Below are 26636 nucleotides of genomic sequence, written 5' to 3' on the forward strand. Positions count from 1 at the left end.
CCTCCAAAATGCAGTTATTAACTATAGCAATAGTAATAATTGTTTGCCTACCATAAAAACGCTATAATGACTTTACGTCAAATTTATATGTAAAAGTGAGCCTTTACTTTAATTTCTGAAATAATTGTCTTTTTCTCTGTGTTTTTTTTTTTTTTTTTTTTTTTTTTTTGCTAAGTCTTTCAGTTTGTTCATCGGTTAAAAAATGCTAGAATCTCAATGGGATGATACCTAAACGTCCTCAATAAATGATACCTAAACGCCTACAATAATGCCAGATGATCTTTTCCTTGAATTGATAAATGTTTTTAAAGTATTTTCTTTTATCTATTATTTTTGAGAGATTAATCAGATTACTATTCTCATTTTCATTATAAAACTCTGGAACCAGCGGAGGTGGTCCCCGGCTTTGTCCGGGCATAAAATACGCTTAAATATGATATTTTAATTTGTCCAGATTTTGTATATATTATTATAGTCGTGATTTCAAAAGTAATTTAAAAAAAAAAAAAAAAAAAAAAAAAAAAAACTATTTGGGTGGCATCAGTTGGAATCGAAACCGAAAGCAAAACTGTAATATTTAAAGCTGGTGACGTTACCACTATACCAACGTGACACACATATGAACTGATTAAAAATGAAGCAACATGAATGTACAAAATTAAGTTGTTTTTTTTTCAATTTTGACCCCTTAAAAACTATTTTAACCAGATAAATACGCATAAAAAAAAACGGTCCATAAAAAAAATCAAATCATTTGAGGCCCCTAGCGCCGCTCTACGACTTTTAGTTTCAGAAGAGATAGAATTTGAAAATATGGAGATGGACAGACAGACATGAGTTTTATGAATTAGATTTCGATATGTCTTTTAATCTATGGGGGTAGATTGTTTTTCTTCCATAGGCCATGATCGAGAGAAACTCTGACTTTATTTTGTTCCTAGTTATTAAAAAAAATAAACGTAAAAGATTAGGTTAAATCTCTCGAAATTCGTATTAGAATTGTCCACATGGATATTAAGAACATTGAATATAATCGGTTCTTAGTGGTAATCTTAAGATTGAAGATGCACTTGAAAATTGAAATACGTTGGTTTAAAAGATCACCAAACTGTATAAGTACCCAAACGCCATAAAATTTACTGTTCTACCTAAAGTAAAGAAGAAAATGACGAAAAAGTAATCACACTTCCGCTATTTCCGGAAAATGGAGTCAGCCATTTTGAATTCTTGATCTCACGAAAGATAACTTAAACGAAATCTTTAATGTGAAACAAAAACGTTTTCAAAGATTTTAATCACCCCCACCCCCTCCCGAGAGTGACCAGCCCTTGGATTTTTGTCTTCAATGTTAAATGATATTTCGCTTTTCCGAAAAGTATTTTACCTTTAAAAAAAAAAAAGATGGACCAATCAGATTAAAGGATCACTTTATGAGGAAGGAGAGGCCGACATTTTTATTTTTCAATTTACATGGTGGCGATAAGGTAAACAAAATGACTGGCTTCGATATTTTGTTTTACGCTTACAATGGTTAATTTTTTAAACAAAAAATACTATTTAGTGCAAGATAATTCGTTTGGCAATAGTGCCCATCCTCAAATAATTCTCTGGAATTTGTAACGCTAAACTTGGATTCCACCGGTACTGCTACACTTTATCGCCGAAACTGGAGACGCCATTTTATTTTGCGCACCTGCCGTTAAAATCCAAGGGAGAAATCCGTATTTTAAACTATGGCCGAAGCAAATAAAAAAAATTAAACTCAAGAATGATTGCTTCCAGAAAGAATAAATGGCACATGTACAGTTTAATCAAGACATTAAAAAATGAAAATATCAAAAAAGTTTATATTGTACGTATCCGTTTCGAACTGAAGATCTCCGGAAAAAAATTCCACTTAATTTGATCGAGTAGTTTTTTTACAGGGGAGAAACACGTTTTTATGACAGCACGTTGAAGGTAGACATCTTGAATTTTTTAATTTTTTGGATTTTTAGAACACACTACAGGGAGATAACTTGGTTTAAAGCGTCAACACTCCCTCCACATCTTTAATATTTGCTTTTCTTCCTAAAAATCGAACTTTTTGCTCGATATCATAACAAATAGTTTTTTCGCTGTGTAAAAAAACAAACAAAAAAACTACTTGATGAAATTAAGTGATTTTTTTTTTTTTTTTTCAGAGAACTTCACTCCATACTGGATACATACAATATAAACTTTTTTCGATATTTTCATTTTTTAATGTCTTGATTAAACTGTACAAGTACCAAATAAATTAACCTCAAATTAAGTGAAAAACTTTCCTGTTTTCATTAATTAAATCGAAACATTTCCAATTAAACTTCATTTTCTTTATTTACTTTTTTTCATAGTTCTTTCCGGAAGTTTATCTAGTTTAATTTTTTTGTTTATTTCTAACTTCGGCCATAGTTTAAAATACGGATTTCTCCCTTGGATTTTAACAAGTGCGCAAAATAAAATGGCGTCTCCAGTGTCGGCAATAGTGTAGAAGCACCGTATGTTCTTACGTGCCATGTTGAAATTAGAAAAATTATTGAGTAGAAAAATAATTACAAGTAAAAATAAAATATATCATTATTATCAATCGACCATTTTTTAATTTTAAATCGAGGAAAACAAGGGAGATAAGTCAGTTTGTCATACTGAATTCTGTATAACAAACTAACTTAACTCCCGCAATATAAAAGAAACTTTTTATTGTTATTTTAAGCAAAACTAAAACTACATTATTCGATGAATTCTATTTTTACCTGCAATTATTTTTCTACAATATCATTTTTTGGAATTTTTACTAATTTCGGCATGGCACTTCAGTGTTTATACTTAAAATACATTATTTTTATTTGGGGGGGGGGTCTTTCTAATGCACAAGCATTTTTTTTAGACTTTCTCATTGAATAATCTTTCGAAAAATGGAAATATTTTCAGTGCTTTTGTAGATTTGCAATCTTTTAAGCCAACGCATTTCAGGTGAAAACTTCATGTACTTGCGTGTTATGTCAAAATGTGTATGAATTCCAAAAATTACGGAAAATAAACCAGTAGATGTGCTAGATGTATTTTTAATAACAAAAATCACCTGCAATTACGTCATGAGATTGTGTTAAAAATGTTGGGTCATTAAGTGAATTTAAGTAGTTATCTCCCGTGTTTGCCATACTGAATTAGTCGCATAACTCTTCCACATTCGATAAAGCTCAATAATTCGATAAATTCTATTTTTACTTGCAATTTTTCTGCTGAATCATTTTTCATAATTTTTTAATAATTTTTTGACTTATTTCGACATGACATGTAAGTCACCAATCTACACTATTCTCAAATATTTTCTTGCTCGAAATAAAGAGAAAAGATATGGGTGTGTGTATTTCAGCAAATTTATTAATCTATGAAGATTATCATATGAAATCTGAACAATTTGTAAAGTAGCAACTTTTTGTTGGTTTCTGTTCGTTTTAAATTGCTAATTGTATTTGGTGCTTGTTGGGATAGAGGTGACAGATAGATTTCTTTAAATATGTCATTTTAAGTAAGTACGGCTAAATATAGTTTTAGTCCCTTCCAGACCTCCATACTTAATTTTAAGCTATCATTAATTTTTTTTTTTTTTTTTTTTTTAATTCGTTAAGCAAATCTATAGAGCGGTATCAAAAGATGAAATTATTTCAAATTCAGATACTTATAATATTTTTGCATATTCTTATAGCAAAACATCCTAAATCTTGCTCGTATTTAAACAACAACAACAAAAAAATTTGTTCAAAAAGCCTTTTAAAAATATTTTAATGTTTTAGAGATAAAGACAAAAATGGCTGTGGATGATGTGGTTTGGGAAAATTTTTAATTCTATTAAAAATAATAGAAAACGTTTTATATTATTCTGCTTTTCATATTATGAAATATGATCTATAATAAAATTCAAGCTTTTCTCTTTATAGAAAAATATGTTGCTCAAGAATAAAAGATTTTAATAGATTCTAATTTGTTTTAAAAACAATTACTTACTTATTTTTTTAGTGTTTGGCAATGCCTAATTTTAAGCAAAAACAATATTACTGAATTGTTATGTCGAAAATAGTAATATATCGAAAAATTATGAAAATTCATTAAGTAGAACAACTGCTACTGTGTTTTTAGTAAAAAAAAAAAAATGTTTATCGATCTAGGGTTCACAAATTCTATGCCATTAAGATGTAATCTAAAATATGCGTTCCAAGTTACTGTTTACTTTAAAATTCATTTTCTCCTAATTTTCCATAGAAATTTCCTTTTAACTATAGCTTTCTATTCGATGAATTTTCATAATTTATATATATATATATATATATATATACATACATATGTATATACTAGCCTGGATGCCCTGCATTGCCTGGGTGTTTTGGAGGTGTGTGTTGAATTAAAAAAAAAAAAAAAAAAAAAAAAAAGTGGTAGCAGACAGGCTTGAACCCATACCGCAAAGGAGGAAAAGAACAAAAAAGAAAAAAAAAGTAACGTCTTTGCTGTTGCGTCCATTGCCAAACTAGAAGTGACGTAGATTTAAAGTAAGGCTAGTCAATCGAAAAGAGGGGATGACTTTCGAAAATATCGGCGAAAAAGTGACCCCCCCCCCTGTAGAAAAGTGCTCAGTTGAGGGTGAAGGAATTAATGTTTTTAGCCAATTTTTCGATATTTGTCGTCCGAAGTGTTGAGCTTAAAAATGATAGTGATCTCATGAAAATCCGTTGCCTCTGTCGAATGTTTTAGGCAGACATACAAACATGCATACATGTATTTAAACAGACAGGTGAGATTTATATTATAGACTAGGTGGGGGGGTACCCGGCAATGCCCGGGTGTTTGGAGGTGTGTGTTGTTCAGGGGGGGGGGGTAGATTAAAACAACCCTGTTAAAAAAAAAAAAAAAAAAAAAAAACGTTGGCCGGTTGTTTGGAGGTGTAGAAGAAAAGATAGTTTTAGTATAAAGGTAGGCTTGAACCCCCCGAACGTTTGACGCGGAGGTGTAAAGGAAATGGAAAAAAAAACCCTGCGACCTAACACAAAAAAAAACTAACATAAAGCAAACGAACGATGAAAACAGAAAAATGAACACGTGAAAAATGGCTTAAATAAGCCTGTTTCGATATTTCTTCTCATCTGTTTTTGCTCCAAGACAGTGGCAAAAAACGTAACAATTCCAACAAAGTATACATCTAAAATTTGACACAAATTTTATTCGTTCTCCGTTGCAAAAAAGGAAATGCCTATTTTGCCTCTGAATAGAGCTGGTAACACCTTGAAAGGTAATAGTTCTTTATCTTCAGCAGGAACTGGAATTTGGGTTCAGCACTGTTCGAAGATCGGATTGATTACAGTTGTTTGAAAGCGTTTATCTGATGAATTCTTGACTAGAGTCGACATCACAGAAGTTCATAAGGAATGTTCATTTGAAGAAAAAGTCATTAATGACAGGTCAATAATTCTGACCTTAAAAAGTTTCTGGGAAACATATATAATAATTACTTAGCTTAATAATTTAAGCTTTAAAATAAATCTCCAGAGGACGAAGGGTATAGGCGCCCAAATGCCTCATATCCAGAGAGTTGAGTTCCATCTTTCTTCTATGTCTGGAACTGCCTGAAAAAAGAAAAGGCCAACAAAGCCCATCGCTCAGCGGTAAAAATCTCAACCACCGTGATTGGTCTAAAGACAGTGTGTGGCCAATGAGAGGCCTGCTTATAATTGGAGAATTTCTCACAATCTTCAAGGTGTTCATATCTAGGAAAAATGCCATTATTTTGCAATAATGCAATAATTTTCTACTCAATAAATTTTCGTAATTTTTTAATATAATTACTATTTTTGACATGGTAAGTAAGTACTGTTTTTGCTAAAAACAATATATTTCGATCTGTTTACTCTATCTTAACAAGCACCAATTTTTTTTAGCAATATCCCTCTAATCTACACATTTGCCCTTCTATCAAACGCAAGAAACTTTGGTAGAAACCCACTCAATAAATGTCATCAGTCGTGCGAAATATAATGTTCTACTAATATTTGTTTAATTTTCGATCTTTGAGCGATTATCTAGTGTTGATATGGCTGTAATGAGACCATCTTTTTTCTTTTTTCGTACTAACTGAACAAACTTGACACTACTTTTGTTTTTGAAGTAAGCAAAGGCTTTAAAATAAAAACTTATCTAGGTAGGTAGAAGAGTAACTTATTTTGCCTTTTGGTAACATTTATTTCTTTATTTTTTCATCCTTTTTTGTTTCGTTGGTTCATGTTAAAAATGCTGAAGTTTTTCCCCGTTCTGTATAATTTTGCCAAACGAGAATAAAAAAAACTATATATGGTGATCAACTTTGAACATGGTGGCTAGTTTCAGGCTTAAAAGATAGTAAAAAAGAAAATTAAAAAAAAAAAGAAACAAAACTTACTCTACCAATAACTCTTAAGTCAGGGTTAGGTTGGGATTCCAGTCGAACCTAGGGTTGCCTTTTTTAATATTTTTTGAAGGAATGGAATACTTGTAATTTTATATTTTGGGGGTGCTTTTTCGTTATCTGCTCACGATTTTGGTATTTGTTAGGTATGTGCCAGATGAATAGCAGATGCTCAAAATGTATAAACATTTTGATCCCTCTCTTTACTTACAAATTCACCAAAAGTTAGAAAATTAATCAATTTTAACAAAATTTTCAGTATTTATCAAATGATCACGAAATATAATGAACCAATTATTTTTTATTTGAATCTTAATGGAAATGCATTTTGTTTAAACAAAAAAAAAACACCTTTACTAAAGTTATGGTTTTTAGTAGTAAAAAAAAAAAAATGAATGAATTTATTTTTTATTTTTATGAAAATAAAGCATCATAAACTTGTAACAATAAAAAAAGAAAAAATAATTTTTTCAGGAACATTATGAAAAAGGACCCTAAAGTCCTTATTAATGAATTCGATATAACTCAAAGAAAACTTAATTTCTCGAACTACTAATATTATCATCGAATTAAGCATTATTTAATATTTTCACACACAAAATTATAATTGCAAAAAGAAAATTTTTTTTAAATTGTTTCGCGTAATTTTTATATGTAAGATTTTAATATTTTTCTTGCTTGAATGAACATGTAACTTTCAGCAAAACAATTTTTATATAACCTTTAAAAATAAAAAAAATTTAATTTGAAACTAGGAACACAGAAAAATAATTAAATTAAAAAATGGTAAAAATTATACAAACGTTCATGATAGGGATGTACGGATTCACCGCTGGGAAAAAAGAAAATCAGCACTTCCTACCGCTCTCCAACTACCTGGCGTCATTTTCAGACAGCCTTTTGATTTTCTGACATTTTGGGCTTCCGTAAAATTTATGCTTAGATGACTTTGTTTTGTTTTATTTGAACGGAACCAAAATCTCTCTCTTTTGGGGGCTAATTGAACTTTTTTTCTTTTTCTTTTTTTGTACAAACAAGGTGTTTGATTTTTTTTTTTTTTGCTTTCTTTTTTAATTTAATATCTTAGGACTTTACTAATCTTTGAAATAGACCTAGAAAACTACTATTTATTTTTCAAGGGATTTTTACAATGAATTTATTTAACTTCAACATTTAGCTGAACTTGTCAGTTTCCGAATGACGTGAAAACATTTTTCCATTACTTTTTTTCACGTTTACAAATGTTTCCTTTTAGAAATTAACTTTAGGCTTTAATCTTTCAAATACAATCAAAAAGTAGTCAAAAACTTACAAATAAATCATTATAAACCAGCTTTCAAAACTATGCTACCCTGTCTTTTTCCGCCATTATTGTCCGTACCTAGTATTTGTTATGGCAATTTTTGGTTCTTATTTAGAATTCGATTTGATTAAAAACAAAATACAGAGAATCTTTATAATGTATGTACCTGTCATGAAATGAAGATATCATATCCCAAAAATCATGTAAATTGATCAAGTAGTTTTTTGTTTTTTTTAACTAAAAAATTAATTTTATTATGAAAATTTTATTACAAAACCTGACACTATTTTTGTTTTTTTTTCATCTGCCATCGTTTATAAATATTTTATAAAAAAGATTCAATTCAATTAATCGAGATCAAAATCAGCTTGGTAAAGTCGCTAAAAATTGTAAATTTTGATTTTCTTAATTAAAAAAAAAATTACTTGGTCAATTTACAAGATTTTTTTTTTTTTTTTCACATCTTCATTCCATGACAAATACTTACATCATAAAGATTTATCTGTATTTTTTTTAAATAGTTAACCGAATTCTAAGTAACCCATTTTTTTTTCCTTTTCTGTGTACAACTTAGCTTTTATGTTGTTTGATTTTTTTTTTTTTGTCTTTTATTATCAAAGAATTGATTTTGCTTCTACAAAAAAAAACAAAAAGAAAAACCTTCACTTAAATTATTCAAGTCAAAGATTGTAATCCTGTAGTAGATTTTTGAGACAGTTTAGTATAGACTGACTATGATTTAAGAAGAAAGAATAAAAAGAAAACAAAAAAAAAAACATATTTATTGATGGATACAGATCGTTATTTTATGGAAATCTTGTTTAAATTTATTTTTCTCAGGCTGCAATCAGAGTGTAGCATCTGCTCTGTCCTAAGTCAGTGAAGAAGAAATCATTCTAAACCAAATCAATTTTCATTTTTTGACCCAATCTAGAGTGACATTTTTGAGTAGCTAGACCCCTCCACCCCCACCTTAAAAACCTAGTTAATGTCTAACTCTGCCACTGTTGAAAAACAATAAAACAGGGACTAATTGCATGAATGAAGGAAATTAAATAGCTAGACTTTTGTTCCTTTTTATGGTACTACTGTAATATTAGCAGGGATCAAGATTGCAATATATCAGCTCAAGTTTTTAGGTCAAAACATGGATCAATTACAGAATATTGCTTTTTCTGCTAGTTAAATTTAATCTCTGAATGCTTTTTTATTTAAACTTTAAGTGTGTTTTGTTTACAATTTGTTTTGTTTAATTTTTCACTGTATTTTTACATGGTTCGCCATAGTTACACCCAGATTGTTTATGACTATTTGTGAAAATAAATACCGTTCACCAAAGAATCCAAAAATTTATCCAGTAGTTTCCTGTTTATATAATCAACTTTTAGTCATACATGGAATATCGCTGTCATTTTCATGATATTGAAGGGAGATAAATTTCTCATTTTTTTAAGGGTTGATTTTCTCTCAAAAGTTTGAATTATCTCCCCTGACTTTCATAGTGATGCCGATAATTGTGTCAATATTCCAGCTACTGATAAAAGTTCAATTTATTTTATAGAAAATAGTAAGTCATATTTATTTTACATAGCCCATAGCATTCTCTAAAATCTGTTTATCCTGGCAATTCATGTTTTATTTTGATTTCTGTTTACTCAACTGGGTAATCCTAAGGCTCAACAGCATAGACAGTTTCTTCAAAAATCTTAATAAAATTAGTGCATAGGTGTTTATACAGGATTTTCTTTTTCCTTTGGAGGTGTTGAACTTAAATTGACAACTCTTTTTAATTGCAGATTTGGCAACTAGTGATTATTTTGAGTTCAGCTTGGTTTGGCAATTCATAAAGAGACTGGTGCCCAAGGAGAGTTTGAGAATTTATTTTGAAAATCCTTTTGAAACATTTGATGAACAAATAATTTAACAAAATGAATCTGTCAACTGGCTATTTCATTCATGTGATTTAACTCCATTTGATTATTTTCTTAATGGATATGTAAAATTCGATGTCTATGCTGATAAACAGACACAATAGACTAATTAGAAGACAACATTTCATGCTTAAATGCATTGAGTTTATAAAAATTGTACCTCTCGATTTAATTATATTTAAATTATAAATGCTAAAATAAAAATCTTTGGAATAAACCACATATTTGTATCATAAAAATATTTTTCTGTGATTTATTTTAATTTAAAATTCACTGCCTCTAAAAAAAAAAAAAAACACCCTTTACGTATTTAAGACATTAGAGATATGAATTATAAGCGTTGATCCCGTTTCTTAGAGAGTAAAACTGCCAAGGTCTGAAAGTCGCTCGAGGATACTAGTTAATTACTGTACAGAGGTCACTGGGACAGCAGTGTAGCATTCATTAGTGGTGGAAACTTGGTAAAATTTGATTATTTAAGGAGACATCTCAACAAGAACTTGTTTAAATTGGACTTGAAGACAACTATATTGTAGTCTGCTAGAAAGCAGGCCAGTAGAACAATTCCACAGGTGAGCTGTTTTAGAAAAATATTTTATTTGTGGAATTTGTTTAGATTTAGGCACAGACAGGGAATAAGAGAAAGTGTTGATAGTGGTTGTAGATAGACGAGTGTTTTTTTGTGAAGGTTTGGTAAGTTGGGACCATAGATTGAATCTTGGACGAGTATTTGCTATGAAAATGATAGTGCAGGGTCAGGTTCACAATGTTTTTTCTGTGGAAAAAAGCTTGCAGGGAAGGGAAGAGAAAACGATATCTCCTACTAGGTTTCAAAACTGGCCTTGAACTCTGTCAAGGCAGGATAGGGAATTCCAAGCAATTTCTGCCCAGATGTGGCAACAGTACATTTTTGCATATATCAGGCTCTTGTACAGGTAGAGGATTGCATTGGGAGTGAGATACCTTCTGGAGCAGAAGAATAACGCAACCATTTTTCTGGCAAATTGGCAACAGAATTGATGTAAATCTTCCATTTCAGGCCAGAAGTGAAGGTCAGACCCAGAAGCTTGTCAAAGCTGGGTGCTTCTTTGAGACAAAATCTATTCGTATCAATTGGGGCCAGGTGGTGATCAAAGCATTTATGGTGAAAAGATAGAAGCTTGGTTTTGGATGTGTTAAAATTAACCAGTCACCTTTTGCACCATATGCTCATGATCAGAGGAGAGAGACTCTGAGATCTTGGTCATTGTTGGCCCTTAAAGTGTTGCCAAAGATGGCAGTGTCGTCTGCATATTTTGAAAGTGTGATTTTGGAGATTATTGATGAAGGTAAGGAAGAGGATTGGGCTCGGGATGGAAACCCTCAGTCATTAGATTCACTTATCCTATGTGAATTTACAGTCAATGTATCAGCTAGTAAATCTTGCAAGATGGAAACCATATTGCTTGTCACTGAGTAGGTTGTTTTTGCCAAGGTGGTTGTCAGTTTCTCTATTTAATATAGATTCAAGCAACTTGCTCATGACACACAAAGAAAACTAATTGGTCTGTACTGAGATGTAGAAGACCGGCCTCCAGAATTTTTAAATACTGGGCAGATTAATGAGCTTTTCCAAGGTGTTGGGAAACATTTCTTATTTAGGCATCAATTGAACAGCCTTGCAAGAATTGGTACTAGTTCCGGTTGCAACTTACTATAACTGGAACACTGTCCAAAGCAATTGTATTACAGAGCCAGAGGAAATGTAGTAGGAGATTGCACACCTCTTTCTTCACTATAAGCACCTTATGTAGGCAACCTTTCACAGGATATCTGTTACCTTCTACTTATGCAAATTCTAAACTTGTATCGTATTACTGAGTGATTATTGAAAGTAACAGAATTGATGTATGTCTGCATTTGTATCGGGTATCATGCATTCTTATTGAAAAATCATGCATTTTTGTTTTATGAAATCACTAGCAAAAAATGTGATCTGTTGAGTTACCGATTCAGCTAGGGTGTTTTTTTTTTGAGAGGGGGGCGGGTATAGGAATCACTTTAGACAACGTATTTCGTTAAAGTTTATTTCTGTTTGCATAAAGAGAATGTTCAGCAGTAATTTTTTTTTTTGTGGCTAAAAATATTTTGTGTGTAATAGAAGGATTTTAATAGATTTTATCTTTTGACATTTCTTTGTCCAATCAGTTCAGACTTGAAAACTAAAAAATCAAAACACTAATGCCAAATTTGACTTTTAACGCAGATATAAAAATCTTTCACTTCACCAATTCATTTATTTTTGATTAAACTCTGTACCAAACCTTTCAAAATGTTCATTTTGTTTATTTAACACTTTTTGTCCACTTTTTTGTAAGGTCTGCCAATGCTGGAGGACTGGACAAAAGTTCACTAGACAACAAAAATTCACCGTATAATTAGCATGTACAACAAAAAATTACTGAATTAAAATAAAATTTTAAAGATTTTATTCATATTTAAATTGTGAACTTGTGCATTACTGTCATGGAACAAATTTTTTGGTTTCATCTTGAAGAGCGCAGGACAGGGGAGAGACAATGCAATTTCAGAACCAGAATTGAAACTGTCAACAATAATATAATAACACAAAATAAAACATTAATTATCTGAAAATTTATTGAATTAAAATAAAAGTAAGAAAATTATAATAACACAAAATAGGATTTTTTATTCCATTATATTTTTACACAAAATTCTGAAATTAATTAAATTTGTCAAAGTGTATGAATTTTAAAGTTTATAAATAGTTATGTACAACCATTAAAGGAATGCATGTGACCTTTTTTTCTCGTTTTGAGAAAACATTTTTAAGAAAATTCTAATAACACAAAATAAGGTCTTTTTAAATTTTTTTTTTTTTTTTAATACAAATATTCTGAAATGTTATCTGAATATTTATTTAATTAGAATAAATTAAGAAAATTCTTTGTTTTGCACTTTTCAAAATGAAATCAAAAATAGTTTTGTGACAGTAATGCGCACAATTGACAAATTTTGTGTAGATTAATTCTTAATGATTGTTAATGTTTTTGTTTATTTTTTTTGACAAAAAATGTTTTTAATCTTTAAACATTTTTTTGTAAACCTTATAAATGCAACAGCATAGTTCTAAAGGTTACTTAGCAAATATATGCACAAGTTTCATTTTTTTACACGAGTAAAATGAATTGACTTTGTATTTTGATGTTAGTATAATAATAATGCATGGTGAATATGAAGAAGGTTGTAGGTTACAGAGGCCAAAATGTAAGAATAACATCCAAGATGAAAATGGTAGTTTGAATAATTAAGATACAAGTATTTAATATGCTGTTTTCAAGCAAATAAAATTGATTTCTCTAAGTTTGAATTAGTCGTATGGTTAAGTAAAAGTGAGTGTTTTTTTTTTGGGGGGGGGCTGTTGTCATCCAACTTTAGAGTTAGTGATAGTTGAGGGAAAATTCTTTTGTATCTTCTCCCTCCAAAAAAAATATTTATTTCCCTTAAGAAAAAAAAAATATTCTGGTTATATGCCCATAAAATGTTCTTTGGTTAGTCACTGGCCCAGAAATGGGGATAATTTTATGTTAAATGCGAAACTGATCCCTGTCTTAAATTCTAAAATAATTGGGTATTCTTCCCCAAAATCTTTCAAAGTGCTCACATGTTATCTGGTAGAAAGCCATCCAATATTAGTATTTTGTTTAATTTTCGATTTTTGAGCAATTATTGAAACTCTCTAGATGATCGTTTCATGTCGTTCATTTATTTTTCTAGTTCTAACTTAAGACTCTGTGCTACTTGTGTTTTAAACTAAATAAAACACAAAAAACCTATCCAAGTAGGTAGAAGTGTTACTTATCTTACCTTTGGTAACATTTATTTGTTATATATTAGTTTTTTATTTATTATTTTGCTGTCTATCTTGCAAAATGGCTTATTTTTGTATATTTTTTTTCTAAATGTCTTAATCTTATGTTAAATGTATGGACTTATTTATTTTTATCATTATTCTTTGATGAGGCTTAAATTAATTTTTTCTTGTTTTCCAGTTTCAGTCGGATGGAATTAGGCGAAACTTCTGCCATCTCTGAAGATAAAAAGTACACGGTTCAGGTAGTGACCAAGTTCACTTGCAAGTACTGCGCAATGCAGTTTGCCTCCCTGCGCGACATGCAGCTGCATGTGCTTTCACACACACATGGCAAAACACTGCACAGTTGTACAGTGTGTGGACGATCGTATACAACACCATCTAAGCTCCAGCGTCATGTACGTGTACACAGTGGGGAAAGGCCTTACATGTGTAATTTGTGCGGACGCCGCTTTACACGCTCAGACCACGTAAAGCAGCACATGAAGGTGCACCAGCCGCACAGGCAGAAGAACATGTGTCGTATTTGTGGGGTCCGTTTTGCACGCTCCTCTCTTCTTGGTAACCATCTGCGACGACATAGCATCCACATGGTCCATGTTTGCCGCAGATGTGGCGAGGGTTTCCAAGAGAGTGAGGAACTTGCTTTGCATCGGAAGTTGCATAAGATGAAGAGTAATTTACGACCCAATGGTCGTCGTCGGAGTAGGGGTGCTCCTGTCGACATGTCAGCGTTAACGAGCATGCCACCGGATGATATCAATCCAAAAATGCCATCCGAGGGACGGTGGCTTGGTTGTGCGCGATTCTGTGTCCCACAGGTGGCATGTAGCAACAGTAAAACAATCAGAATATCAGGATCTGAAAATGATGACGACGGAGACGATCGAAATGGTACGAAAGACGAGGAATTTATCAAACAGGAAGTACAATACACGGGAATGGATCGTGATTTGGATCGACTTCCTGTCACAACTGAAAGCAGCATTAACTACAGAATGGCAATCTCGACCAGTTACTCTTTGGCAGGATCTGCTATTAGCAACGAGCTAGGAAGATTTTCTATGGATTCTGACAAAATGTACATGCTTCCAAGTGCATCCGACGAAATACAGAGGAAATCTCTACACATGTCCGGATCGGTCGCAGATAGATTCCGTATGCATCCTAGTGAGCCATCGTCTTGTCCTGAAATGCTTCAAAACTCACTGTCATCTCCAGAAATTTCTCGTCAAACCCTATCTTCTCCAGAGATCTCCCAACAAAGGTTACCCTCTCCAGAAGTATCTCGTGAAACGTTGAGTGCACTAAAGGCTGTGATTAAGAGAGAACCTGGCTGGGTTAAGGATCAAGATGCTCGTTACTCGATGAGTCTGCTCACAAGAAATCCTGTGGCGATGGCTCAATACAACCCACTGATGAAATATTCGGAAGATCTCCAAAGACATCAGGCCGAGTTAGAACAAGCTAATACTGCCACCCCTCCCGCATTGAATGGCAAACGCCTCAGCAAATGTGACCACTGTGGAATGTGGTTTGAAGATTTTGGAATCTACATGCTTCATAGCAGTCTTCATTCTGCTGATGAATCTGACCCTTTTACATGCAGAAAGTGTCTCAAGAAGCTTGGAAACCGTTTGGAATTCATGGCGCATCTTGTTTGGCATTTGGATCCTGAACTGCAAATCTGAAGAAAAAATGTAGTTTTTTTTTTCTTTTTTAAAGTAAGGTATGTATGACTCTTATCACACTATTTTTCTTGTACATATTTATATATTTCTGTCATCATAGTGAAACATGTGTAAGACAATACTGGAAAGAATATCGGCATTTGCCTATATTACAAACAAAAATTATGGTTGTGGACTGAATCTATCTCTTGGTCATTGAAATGTAATGTAATGAACGTGTGTGTGTTTGTACACACACATATATAATTATTTATAATACCTACAAACACTAGTGTTTCATTCTTGAAGATTCAGCAGTGCAGGAAATATAAGCAAACTTGATTTTAACACAAAAAAGATCATAAGAAAAATACAAAATTAAACGGAAGCTCTGTTATTTTTAACAATTTTTATTCAAATTAAAAAAATACTGCCTAAATACACTATAGAAATATATTAATAGTAATAGTCATCCACATACAGTACTGTTTTGCTGTTTCACAGTTCATCAGTGTGGCTAGACAAGCAACTACCTCAAGCCAGGATCGAAACCCGATCGCCCAAACGACAGTCGGAGCTTCTAACTGTAGCGCTATATGGCTGCTACTATGTGGGCAGTGAATTAACAATGTTTTGACATTGTCCAAATACCTACGGTCAATTTGTTTACACAAAGAGCATCGCTTCATATGCTAATGGTAATTTGTATCACTATATAAATATATATTAATAATTATATATTATATATATATATATATATATATATATATAGTAATTTATAAAATATATATGGCGATTAAGCTACACTGAATATTTCGCATAAGCCTGAAGAGTCCTAGAGTGGATGAAACGCGGAATATTCAGTGTAGCTTAATCGCCATATATATTTTATAACTTACTAACTAGCTCTACCTACGTATTGAGCACTTTTGAAGTAAATACTTAAAGTTTACGCATAAATCTATACTTTCGTATATTAATTTTATGTGAGTAAATTAAGTAGTTATATATATTACTAATGGAATCAATTTTGAACTCTCTCAAGATAGGAAAGAGTTCTGAGCAGCACCTGCCCAGATATGACAGCAGTACTATTACTAATGGAGATTTGGTATCTGTCCGTCTGAAGCGGTAACTATACTATTACTTCTATTAATAATAGAGATTTGATATATGTCTGTCTGAAGCCAAAATTATGTTATTACTTTTATTAATTGTACTGCGTACAAATTATCTACTTGATTTTCACGTTTAAAAGGAAAGCTGATGTCACTCGGACTCCATGCAACCCCAGGTTTACAAAACGAGTGCTTTTAACAACTGAGCTGTCAGGACAGGCACAACTTATTTGGTTACATCAATGATTTCTTTTTTTTTTTTTTTTTAGATTTTATTCTGGCCACAGCAAAAAGGCTGCCATTGTTAATCTGTTACTAATGGTGATTTGTTATGTGAAATATACATTTTTTTTTAATTGCATATATATAAATATGGATCAAGTTTTAAGGCAAAACCTGCTATTCCAATCCACTGTGTTCCATTTTGGGAGGAACAAGCTCCACAAAATAAAGCACTCTGGATAGATATTTTCATTGAATAGAAAAAGCATCAATTTATTTAAATGTATTTTGTTCCTTACATTAAAAACTTACTTGTATTTGGTTTTAATAGATTTATTAAAGTTTTGTAAATATATATATATATATATATATATATATATATATATACGCACTCTATATGAAACAAATCTTAGCTTCAAAAATTCGAACACATCTGTTATTTTATATTCGTTTACAGAGGCCATTGTGTGTGTGTGTGTGTGTGTGTGTGCAAAGATCAAGGTTAAACTTGTGTCAATAGAAATCTGTTCTTTTGTTTTTTTTTTTTTTTGTTTTTTTTCAGTCGATTGGGGTCTTTATTCCATACCCACTTGTATATGAAAGATATTTTGTTTGTGTAAGTTCGTTTCCGTATGAATTCTGAAATGGTTGAGTCAATTCTTTATGAAATTTCACAAAAATGTACTTTGTGTCTGGGAGTGTTCTTACATAGGTTTTATACCAGAATGCCCCTGATAAATATTGGAAATCGATAATTGAAAAAATCTGATCAAAGAAGGAACAGTCCAATTTTTACCAAAGTTTACACTCATTATACAATCTAACATTACAAATCCATTTGAAAAGTTTTATCACTGCACAAGCAGAAGGGTCCAGCTTATGAAATCAATGGTAGGTTCTTTGATAAGACAGGGACATGTTTGAAATGAATTCTTCTGTTTAGAACGCAATTAAACCATGATACTTGACTTTTGCATTTATAGCTTTTATTGAAGCCATAATATAAAAATAATTTTATATAATCAACAGTAGATTCTCTACAGTGCAATGTAGACTATAATACCGGTCTGCAAGGTTACAACACTAGGGGCAAGAATTCATAATTTATTTGCTTTTCTGTTCAATATATTTTGTTTCTGCTTAATACAAAATTTTTTTTTTCTTTTTTTTTTTTCAAACCCTTAACAGTCCCACAATAATATTAAAAGAGCAAAAAGACAGTATATCACATTAGAATAGAATTTAGCATTAAAAAAAAAAGGGGTGCAAAAATGCCTATAAATATGCAGATTTGTGTTTAATCTAATAATTATATTGTAGACTAAGTAATTGCAGGAAGACGTGAAACTTCCTCTTGGTGCACCGCAATGGTTTCATGACTAGAGCAGACAAGCAATTGATTTGATTGAAAAAAAAAGGGGGGGGTGATTTCATAGATTTCATTGAAAAAGAATTTGAAGTGTGGAACATTCACTGATCCTCATTCAATCTCCATCAATGTTGGGTCTCCGTGTGTGTGTGTGTGTGTGTGTGTGTGTGTGTGTGTGTGTGTGTGTGTGTAAATGAATAAAAATTTAAGACTGTAAAAATATATTTTACATTAATTTATTGTTTGACAGGATACTCAAATAAAATATTGAAATTATGCAGAGTTTCAAAGAAATGCGTTCTTCTCATCAGAGGAAAGATATTAGCAAATGAATATTATAGTGAAGCTATGAATTTACTGGTACTGGCATTAATTGAAACAGCATTACATGAACGTTAGTCATAAATGCAAAAAAAAAAAAAAAAGGTTTTTGTGCAAAGAGTTTATAAAATGGGGGAAAAATTTAAGAAATAAAGAGGATACCTTAAAAGTCAAGGATTAAAACACCAGATGAAAAGATATGGAGAGATCAAGTATTATCAATACAAAAGCATAATAGTAAACAATGTCCCATAAGAAAAATCTAGAATTATGCTGTTGACACAAACAAATTAAAATCCAAAATGTGTGTAGTAATCTAAATCTCTCTCTCTCGACTATTATATAAAAGTCACCTTTGTGTGTGTGTGTGTGTGTGTGTGTGTGTGTGTGTGTGTGTGTGTGAGTTCCTTCCTCATAGGTTCTCAAATGGCTGCGCTTATCTTTTGCAAATTTCACACAGTTAATTTATGTCTGGCAGTGTTCTTAGATATGTTTTGTACAAAAATTCATCTAATAAGTATTAAAAATTGAAAAAAATCCAATCCTAAAAATATTTTTTTTTTTTTTTTTTCTTATAGATAAAAAAGAATAATTTTTACAGGGGTATTTTTTTTGTTACACCAGCAAGGGAGATAATAAAATCTTAGCAATGAGTTAAGAAAAAGAATTATTGACATCTGGAGATTTAGTTCAATTGTAGAGCATTCGACTACAGATTGAATGATCTGGTGTTCAAGCACTGGTGTACCTCACCATTTTATTTTATTTTTTCTTATTAATGAGTTCGATTTTTTTTTTTTTTTTTTTTTTACATTTTCACCCCAAACAAGGCACGTTGCCACTTTGGTGTCGGGGGTACTATGTTGAGATTTAGGCAGCAAGATGTTGGTTCACGTTACACTTGAACTTCTGCATGTCAGTACAGTTGGGGAAGCAGGGACCTGGAATGGAATTCCAGAGTCTAGCAGTTCTGAGGAAGAAACTACTGGAGTAGAAGGATCTTTTACATCTAGGCATCTCTACTGTGTGGGGGTGGGATTTAGCTGCCTGTCGCGTTTGTCGAGGGTGTCTACGTCGTGGGGGCACAAGTGTCTGCAGAGCATTCATCATTAAAATATTTGTAGAACAGGCAGAGGGATGCAACATTTCGTCAATGGGACAGAGGCTGAAGCTTAGTTCAGGGCCTATCGGATTGGCGACTCTCTTTTGAACCTTGTCTAGGAGCGAGAGACTAGTAGCAGATGCACCAGCCCAAATGTGACAGCAACACTCCATACATGGGCGAATGGTGGCCCTATAGAGGTACAGGATACTTTCGGGTGTTAGTAGTTTTCTAGCACGGTAGAGAGAGCCTACCTTCCTCGCAGCGGCCCCCGCAATGCCTTCAATATAATTGTTCCAACTCATGTTTCCTGTGAATGTTAGGCCAAGCAGTTTGACAGATGTACTCTCAGATAAAGAGTCACTGGCCATTGTTATTGATGGCAGAGAAGGTTTCTTGTAATTATTGAAGGAAACCAGTTTAGTCTTGGCAGCATTGAATATGACCATCCATTTTTGTCCCTATTCCACTACAGATTGGAGGTCATCCTCTAGTGTTTTTGTCATTTCTTTAGATATGTGTTTATTTGTTTTCCTGTCATGCCTGTTATAGTGTAGTGTCATCAGCATATATACCCATCTCAGAAGCAATTTTGTCGGGGAGGTCATTAATGAATATTAGGAACAATAGAGGTCCAAGGATAGACCCCTGAGGCACTCCCGCATTTATATCATATTGTTTAGATGTACGACCGTCGAGAACAACCTGGATTTTTCTCTTATCTACAATAATTATTTACAATAAAAGAAGAGATACCATTTAAAGTTGCCACAAATCATTTCTTCGTTTGCATATTTTAAAACTAAATATTAATCAGAAGTGACTTTTCCAGAGCATTCATCGTTAAGCCCAAATATCAGCTGATGTGATATTGTAAACAAACACAGGCAGAATTCAATGAAGGATGTTATTATTATTTAAAAAAATTTATTTTGTGAATTGGTCCACAGGGTAAATTATCCCTTGTAATATATAATAATCAATATAGGATTGATTTTATAATAATGCATACGCAATCTGCATAAATTAAAATATCATGTATAAGCGTATTGTATGACTGGGCAATGCCAGGCGTCCAGCTTGTGTGTGTGTGTGTGTGTGTGTGTGTGTGTGTGTGTGTGTGTGTGTGTATATATATATATATATATATATATTAGTGTTGGGATGATTAATTGGAATCAGAAAAATCGAAGCTTTTTGGGGTATCAGAATCGGAAAAATTTGAGTTTATTTTCCGATGCCAAAACCAATTCTTAAATTATCTTTTTTATTTGATTTTGGTTTAAGAAACATCTTTCACTGCTTGAAGCAATAATAAAATAATAAATATTTATTGATTTAAACTTCCAGTAAGACTAAAATCCCGAGATCACCTCCTCATAAATGTGTTTTTACGGTAAGCGGGACAAAATACAACTTTTATAGTTACATATTTAGAGATTTATAAAGAATCGGAATCGGGAATTTAGTGCGGAATTGGTAATTGTATCGGAATCAAGAAAAATATTGGAATCGTCCTATCACTTATATATATATATATATATATATATATATATATATATATATATATATGAGTACTGCTGTCATATATGGGCAGATGCCACTCAGAGTATTCTATTATACTATCTTTAATGCAAAATCTATAAGTGACCATTTCTTATTTGTTTGTCTCATAAACCATGCATACATATATTGCCACAAATAGCCTATAACCCAATTGAATTCTTTGTGATATGTGGAGTATTGTTTCTTTTATACAGGAGATTTTAGATGCTGAGATTTTCCATCCTCTCATAGCATTCATCATCATCATTCAACTGTCAATATATACATCTCATCAAACGTTATCCTCGAGTGCCCTTTGGCCTTTATAAATGATGACTCATTAGTAGGGCTAGGACAACAGCATATTCTTTTCATTGTTTTGACTCTCGAGTGTGTATCCGTTGATATCTTATATGCTTTTATATAGTGTGATGTGGTTCTCGATTGATTAACTGTGTCTAACTGTGTCAGATGTATACTCAAGAGTCAAAACAATGAAAAGAATATGCTGTTGTCATAGCCCTACTCATTAGTAAGAAAAAAATATCTCGGGGATGTAAGTAACCAATGGCAAAAAAAAAAAGTGAAATTGAGATGAATGTCCAACTTTGAAAAGTAATGGCCACCTGTGTGTGTGGTGAGAAGACAGACCTCCAATTAGTTTCAACTAAGAAAGTCAAAATTAAGAGAATGAATCTGAGTGCACATATGAAGGGAAAGAGACAGGAAGCCATTCTTTTATGAAAACATGGATGGTATATGGAGAGGTTTGATTCTCTCATAATATTCATCATTATTCAATAATATGTGACTCCTAAAAAGAATAAAAATAGGGATATGACCCCCCCCCCCATCTCTTTTTTTTTTTTTTTATCCAGAAAAAACAGATTTCTGTTCAAATTGCTAGTCTCATGAACATGAGGTGTTTTTTTCTTTGTTGTTTTTTTTTTTTTTTTTTGTAAATATAAAAAAGTTTTTTCCTCTTCTGACAGTTTTCTCTGAAAAATGAAAATCTTAATTTTGCTATGAAGGCCATAAGTGTAGTGAGCTAGGCGACTTTTGTTCCATAAAAGAATGACTTCCTGTTCCATACCCCCACATATACACTTTGTGTCTTTCTTCGAATTTTGAGTTTCTTAATTGAAACTAATTGGAATTGTTTTGAAGAGAACTTTTTTTTTTTTTTTTTTGTGCCGTCCTCTATCCACACACACACACACAAGAACCATAGGCCCCAGGTTGAGAAATTCATCTTGGTTTCAGCTTCTTTTGCCATTGGCTATTCACATCATTAATTAAATTTAAAAAAATCTTCATCTCTATTGATACATAGTGTAGGGTAAGGTGACATTCCTTTCCCGAGATTGCTCCATTTACCCTTGATCCTTATCTTATAATGTTAAGTGGTTATCAAAGGGGTATCGAGTACCAGTTTAAAAAAATTTTTTGGTATGACTTGACTCTTGGCTCATTATCGAACAAATCTAACCATTATGTCAATTACCAGTCCAAGTATGCAATTATATTAAACACAAATCTGCATATTTTCAGGCATTTTTGCACCTTATTTATTTATTTATTTATTTATAATGCTAAATTCTGTTCTAGTGTGATATACTGTCTTTTTTCTCTTAATATTATTGTGGACCGTTAAGGGTTTGAAAAAACACACAATTTTGTATTTAGTAGAAACAAAATATATTGAACAGAAAAGCAAATATAAATTTTGAATCCTTGCAGACCAGTAATAATCAAGACAAACACAGTGGTATAGTTAACAAAGTGTATTCGCAAATGTTATAGAAGTACACGTCATGATTCTGGAGCCATAACTGCCACAAATCGCTACTCAATAATGTGTTAAATGTAACTATATTTATAGTCTCTGGATAAGTCCATTATTCCTGAAATAGGTATATCAGCTTATCCCATAACAATTATATTATTGTACCATTTTTGTTCGAACTGAAACATACTTATCTAAGTACTGTGGTTAATGTAGTGTCAGAATATATCTCATTATGGGAATCTATCTCCACCCTATGTAGGTGATTGCGACATTTTCATTGTATTATTATATTATTGTACTGTATTATAACAGAACAGATGCTGCACATTGATCATAGCTCAAAGGCCAAGAAAGTGTATTTTAGTTTGTTTCAAATTTCAAAAATGACTTGTTTTGTATTTTATATTTGATTTTTTTTTTTTTTTTTTTTTTTTTAAGGGGTAGATGGCGGTAATGTATGCATGATAATGAAATTGCTTTAACCTATTATTATATAGATAGGCTTTAAAAACATTAATTCGCTTAAATAAACCCAAACAATTTATCAGTGTATGCCTTTAGAATTTGATGCCATTCAGCTTAGAGCATTAGCCAGAGCGTATTGTTATTTTTAATTTCATGCTGGCATTCTCTGACTAGATTAACCACATAGTTCCTGGCATTTTCTATGAGATTCAGGGCAACACTTTAGATGAGTAAGGCCATAATATGTTTTGGTTTGAAAATCACTCTTTCATCTTTGGCAGCCGTCTTGTTTAAAAAAGTCGCATTTTCCAATGATAATACTATTGTTATTTCATCTAGGGTATGGATTCTCAACCAGGGTCTACATGAACCCTAGGGGTCTAGGAAATACTTCCAAGTGTCCACAAACAAAACATAACAATCCGGGGGCCTATAATGATATATTGGTGGTCTGATGAAAATCGACTCAGAATGGTTTTTGTTAATGATAATAAGGAATGACTTGTATAGTTTTTTTTTTGTTTTTTAATTGTTCAAGTTATTTTAATGCACTCTGTTTCTAAATGTTTTACTTTTTGAAAATTTTCTAAAAATGAATATAAAGATATTATGAAATGTAATAATTGTGTTACCATCTGTGTGTGTGTGTGTGTGTAATGTTTTATAGCAATAGTTATGAAGGGGTCGAAGGAAAAAGGGTCCATGGATGAAAAAATGTTGAGAATCACTGATCTAGGAAATGGATCTCCAGCATTTTTTTTTTTTTTTATTAATGAGTCAACATTCTTTAAGGTCTAAACAAGACATATTGCCATCGAGACATAAGGAATCACTGTAATTATGAGCCAAATTTATAGGGGAGTTGTGCTGCAAGATATTAGTTAACATTTAAATTTCAGCATGGTTGGGAAAATGGAAGAGAGAGGAAATTCCAGGGGCAGGTAGTTCAAAGAAAGAAGCTATTAGAATAGAAAGTGTTCTGGCAATGTGGAGAATTTTCCAGTAAAAAGGTGCGATTTTTACTGTTGATTGATGTGTATTTACATTGAAGTGATACAATTGCATTGAGTTCATTGGAGCACATTGCATATAAGCATTTGTATAACAAGCGCAGTGGGGCAATGTTTGCTTTATAGTAAATAAAAACAATAAAGTTACATATAGACAAGAAACAATATTGCACCCACTATATCTTGTCTCTAAAATTTGTTATTAATACAGAGATTATAAAAACAAAACCAACCTTATTATCTATCTCTAAAAATGTGGATGTATGTATGTATGTATGTGTGTGTGTGTGTGTGTGTGTATATATATATATTTATTTATTACCGTTTTATCTGCTTAGTTACAAATATTTTGATTATGAAATCGTATCAACGATCTGACAATTTCATCAGACTTTACTGTAAAGTCTGACAAAATTGTCGGATCGTTGATACGATTTAGTAATAAAAATATGTGTAACTACGCAGATAAAATGGTAATAAATATATATATATATATATATATATATATATATGCTCTGAAATAGTATTGAACACTCTTCAGGTTTTTACTAATTACCATTTTTTGCTAAATATATATATATATATCATAATAAAGTCATAGTTCTATCTGTTTATTTGTTAACAATTTGGTTACTATATACAGAAGGTATACGGTTTCACAGATGTTCAGAGTTGCATATACTTTTATTTCCGCATGATTTCTATTTATTTAAAAGTAGTCAACATTCAAGAGGTTATCTGATTTGCATATTACATTAAAGAAAATTTGTTTTAATAATTAGCTCTAAATTTTTCATGGAAATCAGTAATAGAATTGTTAATTATTCTATATATATATATATATATATATATATATATATATATAAAAGCGAAAATGTATGTATGTCTGTACGCTTTTCCTCAATATCCACAAAAGGCTTCTTTCAGAAAAGCGCTCGCTCGCTTCGCAACTTCTTAAAACTTTTTATATCATCTATAAATTGTAATATCTCAGTTAACCACGGAGCTTGCCTGTCTATTTAATTTTAATGACTTTCAAACGTTAATTATTCGACATTTCCCGCATCGGTACGCGTTACATTCGGTTTTCGGTATAAACAAAAAGCGAAACTCGACTCAAATCACAGGCCCAGAGCCAGTGGTCTAACGTTTGGTCAATGTCGACTTCGTCATATCAGACGGTAGCTTTCATTTTGAGACGAGGGAGCGGGTTTTTAAAAACAAACAAACCGATTTATTGACCTCATTAAAAACTGTCCCGCACAAAATGATAACTGCTGAATAGCTATTGCCGTCACGTCAATCAAAAACGCGCACCTGTTTTTTTTTTTCACACTTCACTGTTTTAGGATATTTGGTGTATCTTAAATAGTATCTGACTAAATCCTCCGCCCTGCAATATTTTTTTTACCTGGCAATGCCGATTATGTACAGCTAGTATATATATAAAACCTGATGTTTGTGTGTGTTCCCTATAAAAGAAATGTTACAGAATATATATGAAATCTAAATGTGTATTATATAAAATTTATCAGGGAAGACAGTGTTCCTGCATCTCTTAGTGCACCCTTAATAGGTCCATGAGAGCATCACTTTAAATATATCTTATGAAATTTAAATCATTTGTATAAAATTTTGGGGAAAAGACAATAGAAGTGGTTTGAATCTTCAAGTACCTTTATAACCTAAGTGAGCCTACGGGGAGGAGGGGGGGGGCACACTTCCTCTAAAACTTCAGTTATCTTATTTTGATTACATTTATATCATAAATGTATAAAATTCTCCAAATAAGACGATATAAGTAGTCCCAAATCTCTAAGCCAAATATCTACATCCCTCTCCACTTCTAAGTGACCGATGGGGATAGAACCCCCTTAAAAACTTCAAATATGTATATCCGATTTTAATTAAATTTAAACCATATGTGTAAGACACTAATTCAAAGAGTTTTCCAACATTTCATCTTTTTCTGACTACATTAGGGAGGGGGCAAAATGGTAGTGGTTGGGGAGTCAGTAAAAACAGAGAAAGTAATATGGTGTTAGGAGCATAGTGAAAAAAGTAGATAGTAGTGATTTTCATTCATTCCCGAGCAATGTTGGGTCTCCATGCTTGTGTGTGTGTGTAGGAATGATGTAATCAGCAATGAATAAAGTAAATAGAACAGGAAAAATTAAACATGGAATCTTTTCATTTGATATTTTCTTTATGAAATTTTGTAGAGAATACCATTTATTGAACATTCTTCGTCCATTTTCAAATATATAATGTTTTATATTGTGCTGTTTTTTTATATTAATGCTATTGTTTGCAGTGATATTACTAAACAAGCAATTTATTTAATCAGTCGGGCTGGATATTAACAAAGAATACCACAAAATGAATATGTACTGCTTAAATTGGAAGTTCTTAGAAAGCAATTCTGTTCAGGGAAGTTTTATTTTATTTTAGTTGCACAAAGGA

The 26636-nt window shown here is 31.8% G+C and overlaps 1 protein-coding gene across 1 annotated transcript in view; it reads left to right on the forward strand.

Moving 5' to 3' along the window:
- The window catches only part of LOC145279849 (uncharacterized), a 67343-nt gene that overhangs the window by 27057 nt on the left and 13650 nt on the right, over positions 1-26636 (forward strand). Inside the window, exon 2 of the mRNA XM_080131295.1 lies at positions 13741-15291. Coding sequence (XP_079987421.1) covers positions 13741-15253 — 1513 coding nt within the window. The 3' untranslated portion in view covers positions 15254-15291. The remainder of the gene's footprint in view (positions 1-13740; positions 15292-26636) is intronic.

The sequence above is a fragment of the Euprymna scolopes genome, chromosome 7 (assembly GCF_053919585.1).
Source record: "Euprymna scolopes isolate OS-2025 chromosome 7, ASM5391958v1, whole genome shotgun sequence".
Classification (NCBI taxonomy): Eukaryota; Metazoa; Mollusca; class Cephalopoda; order Sepiida; family Sepiolidae; genus Euprymna; species Euprymna scolopes.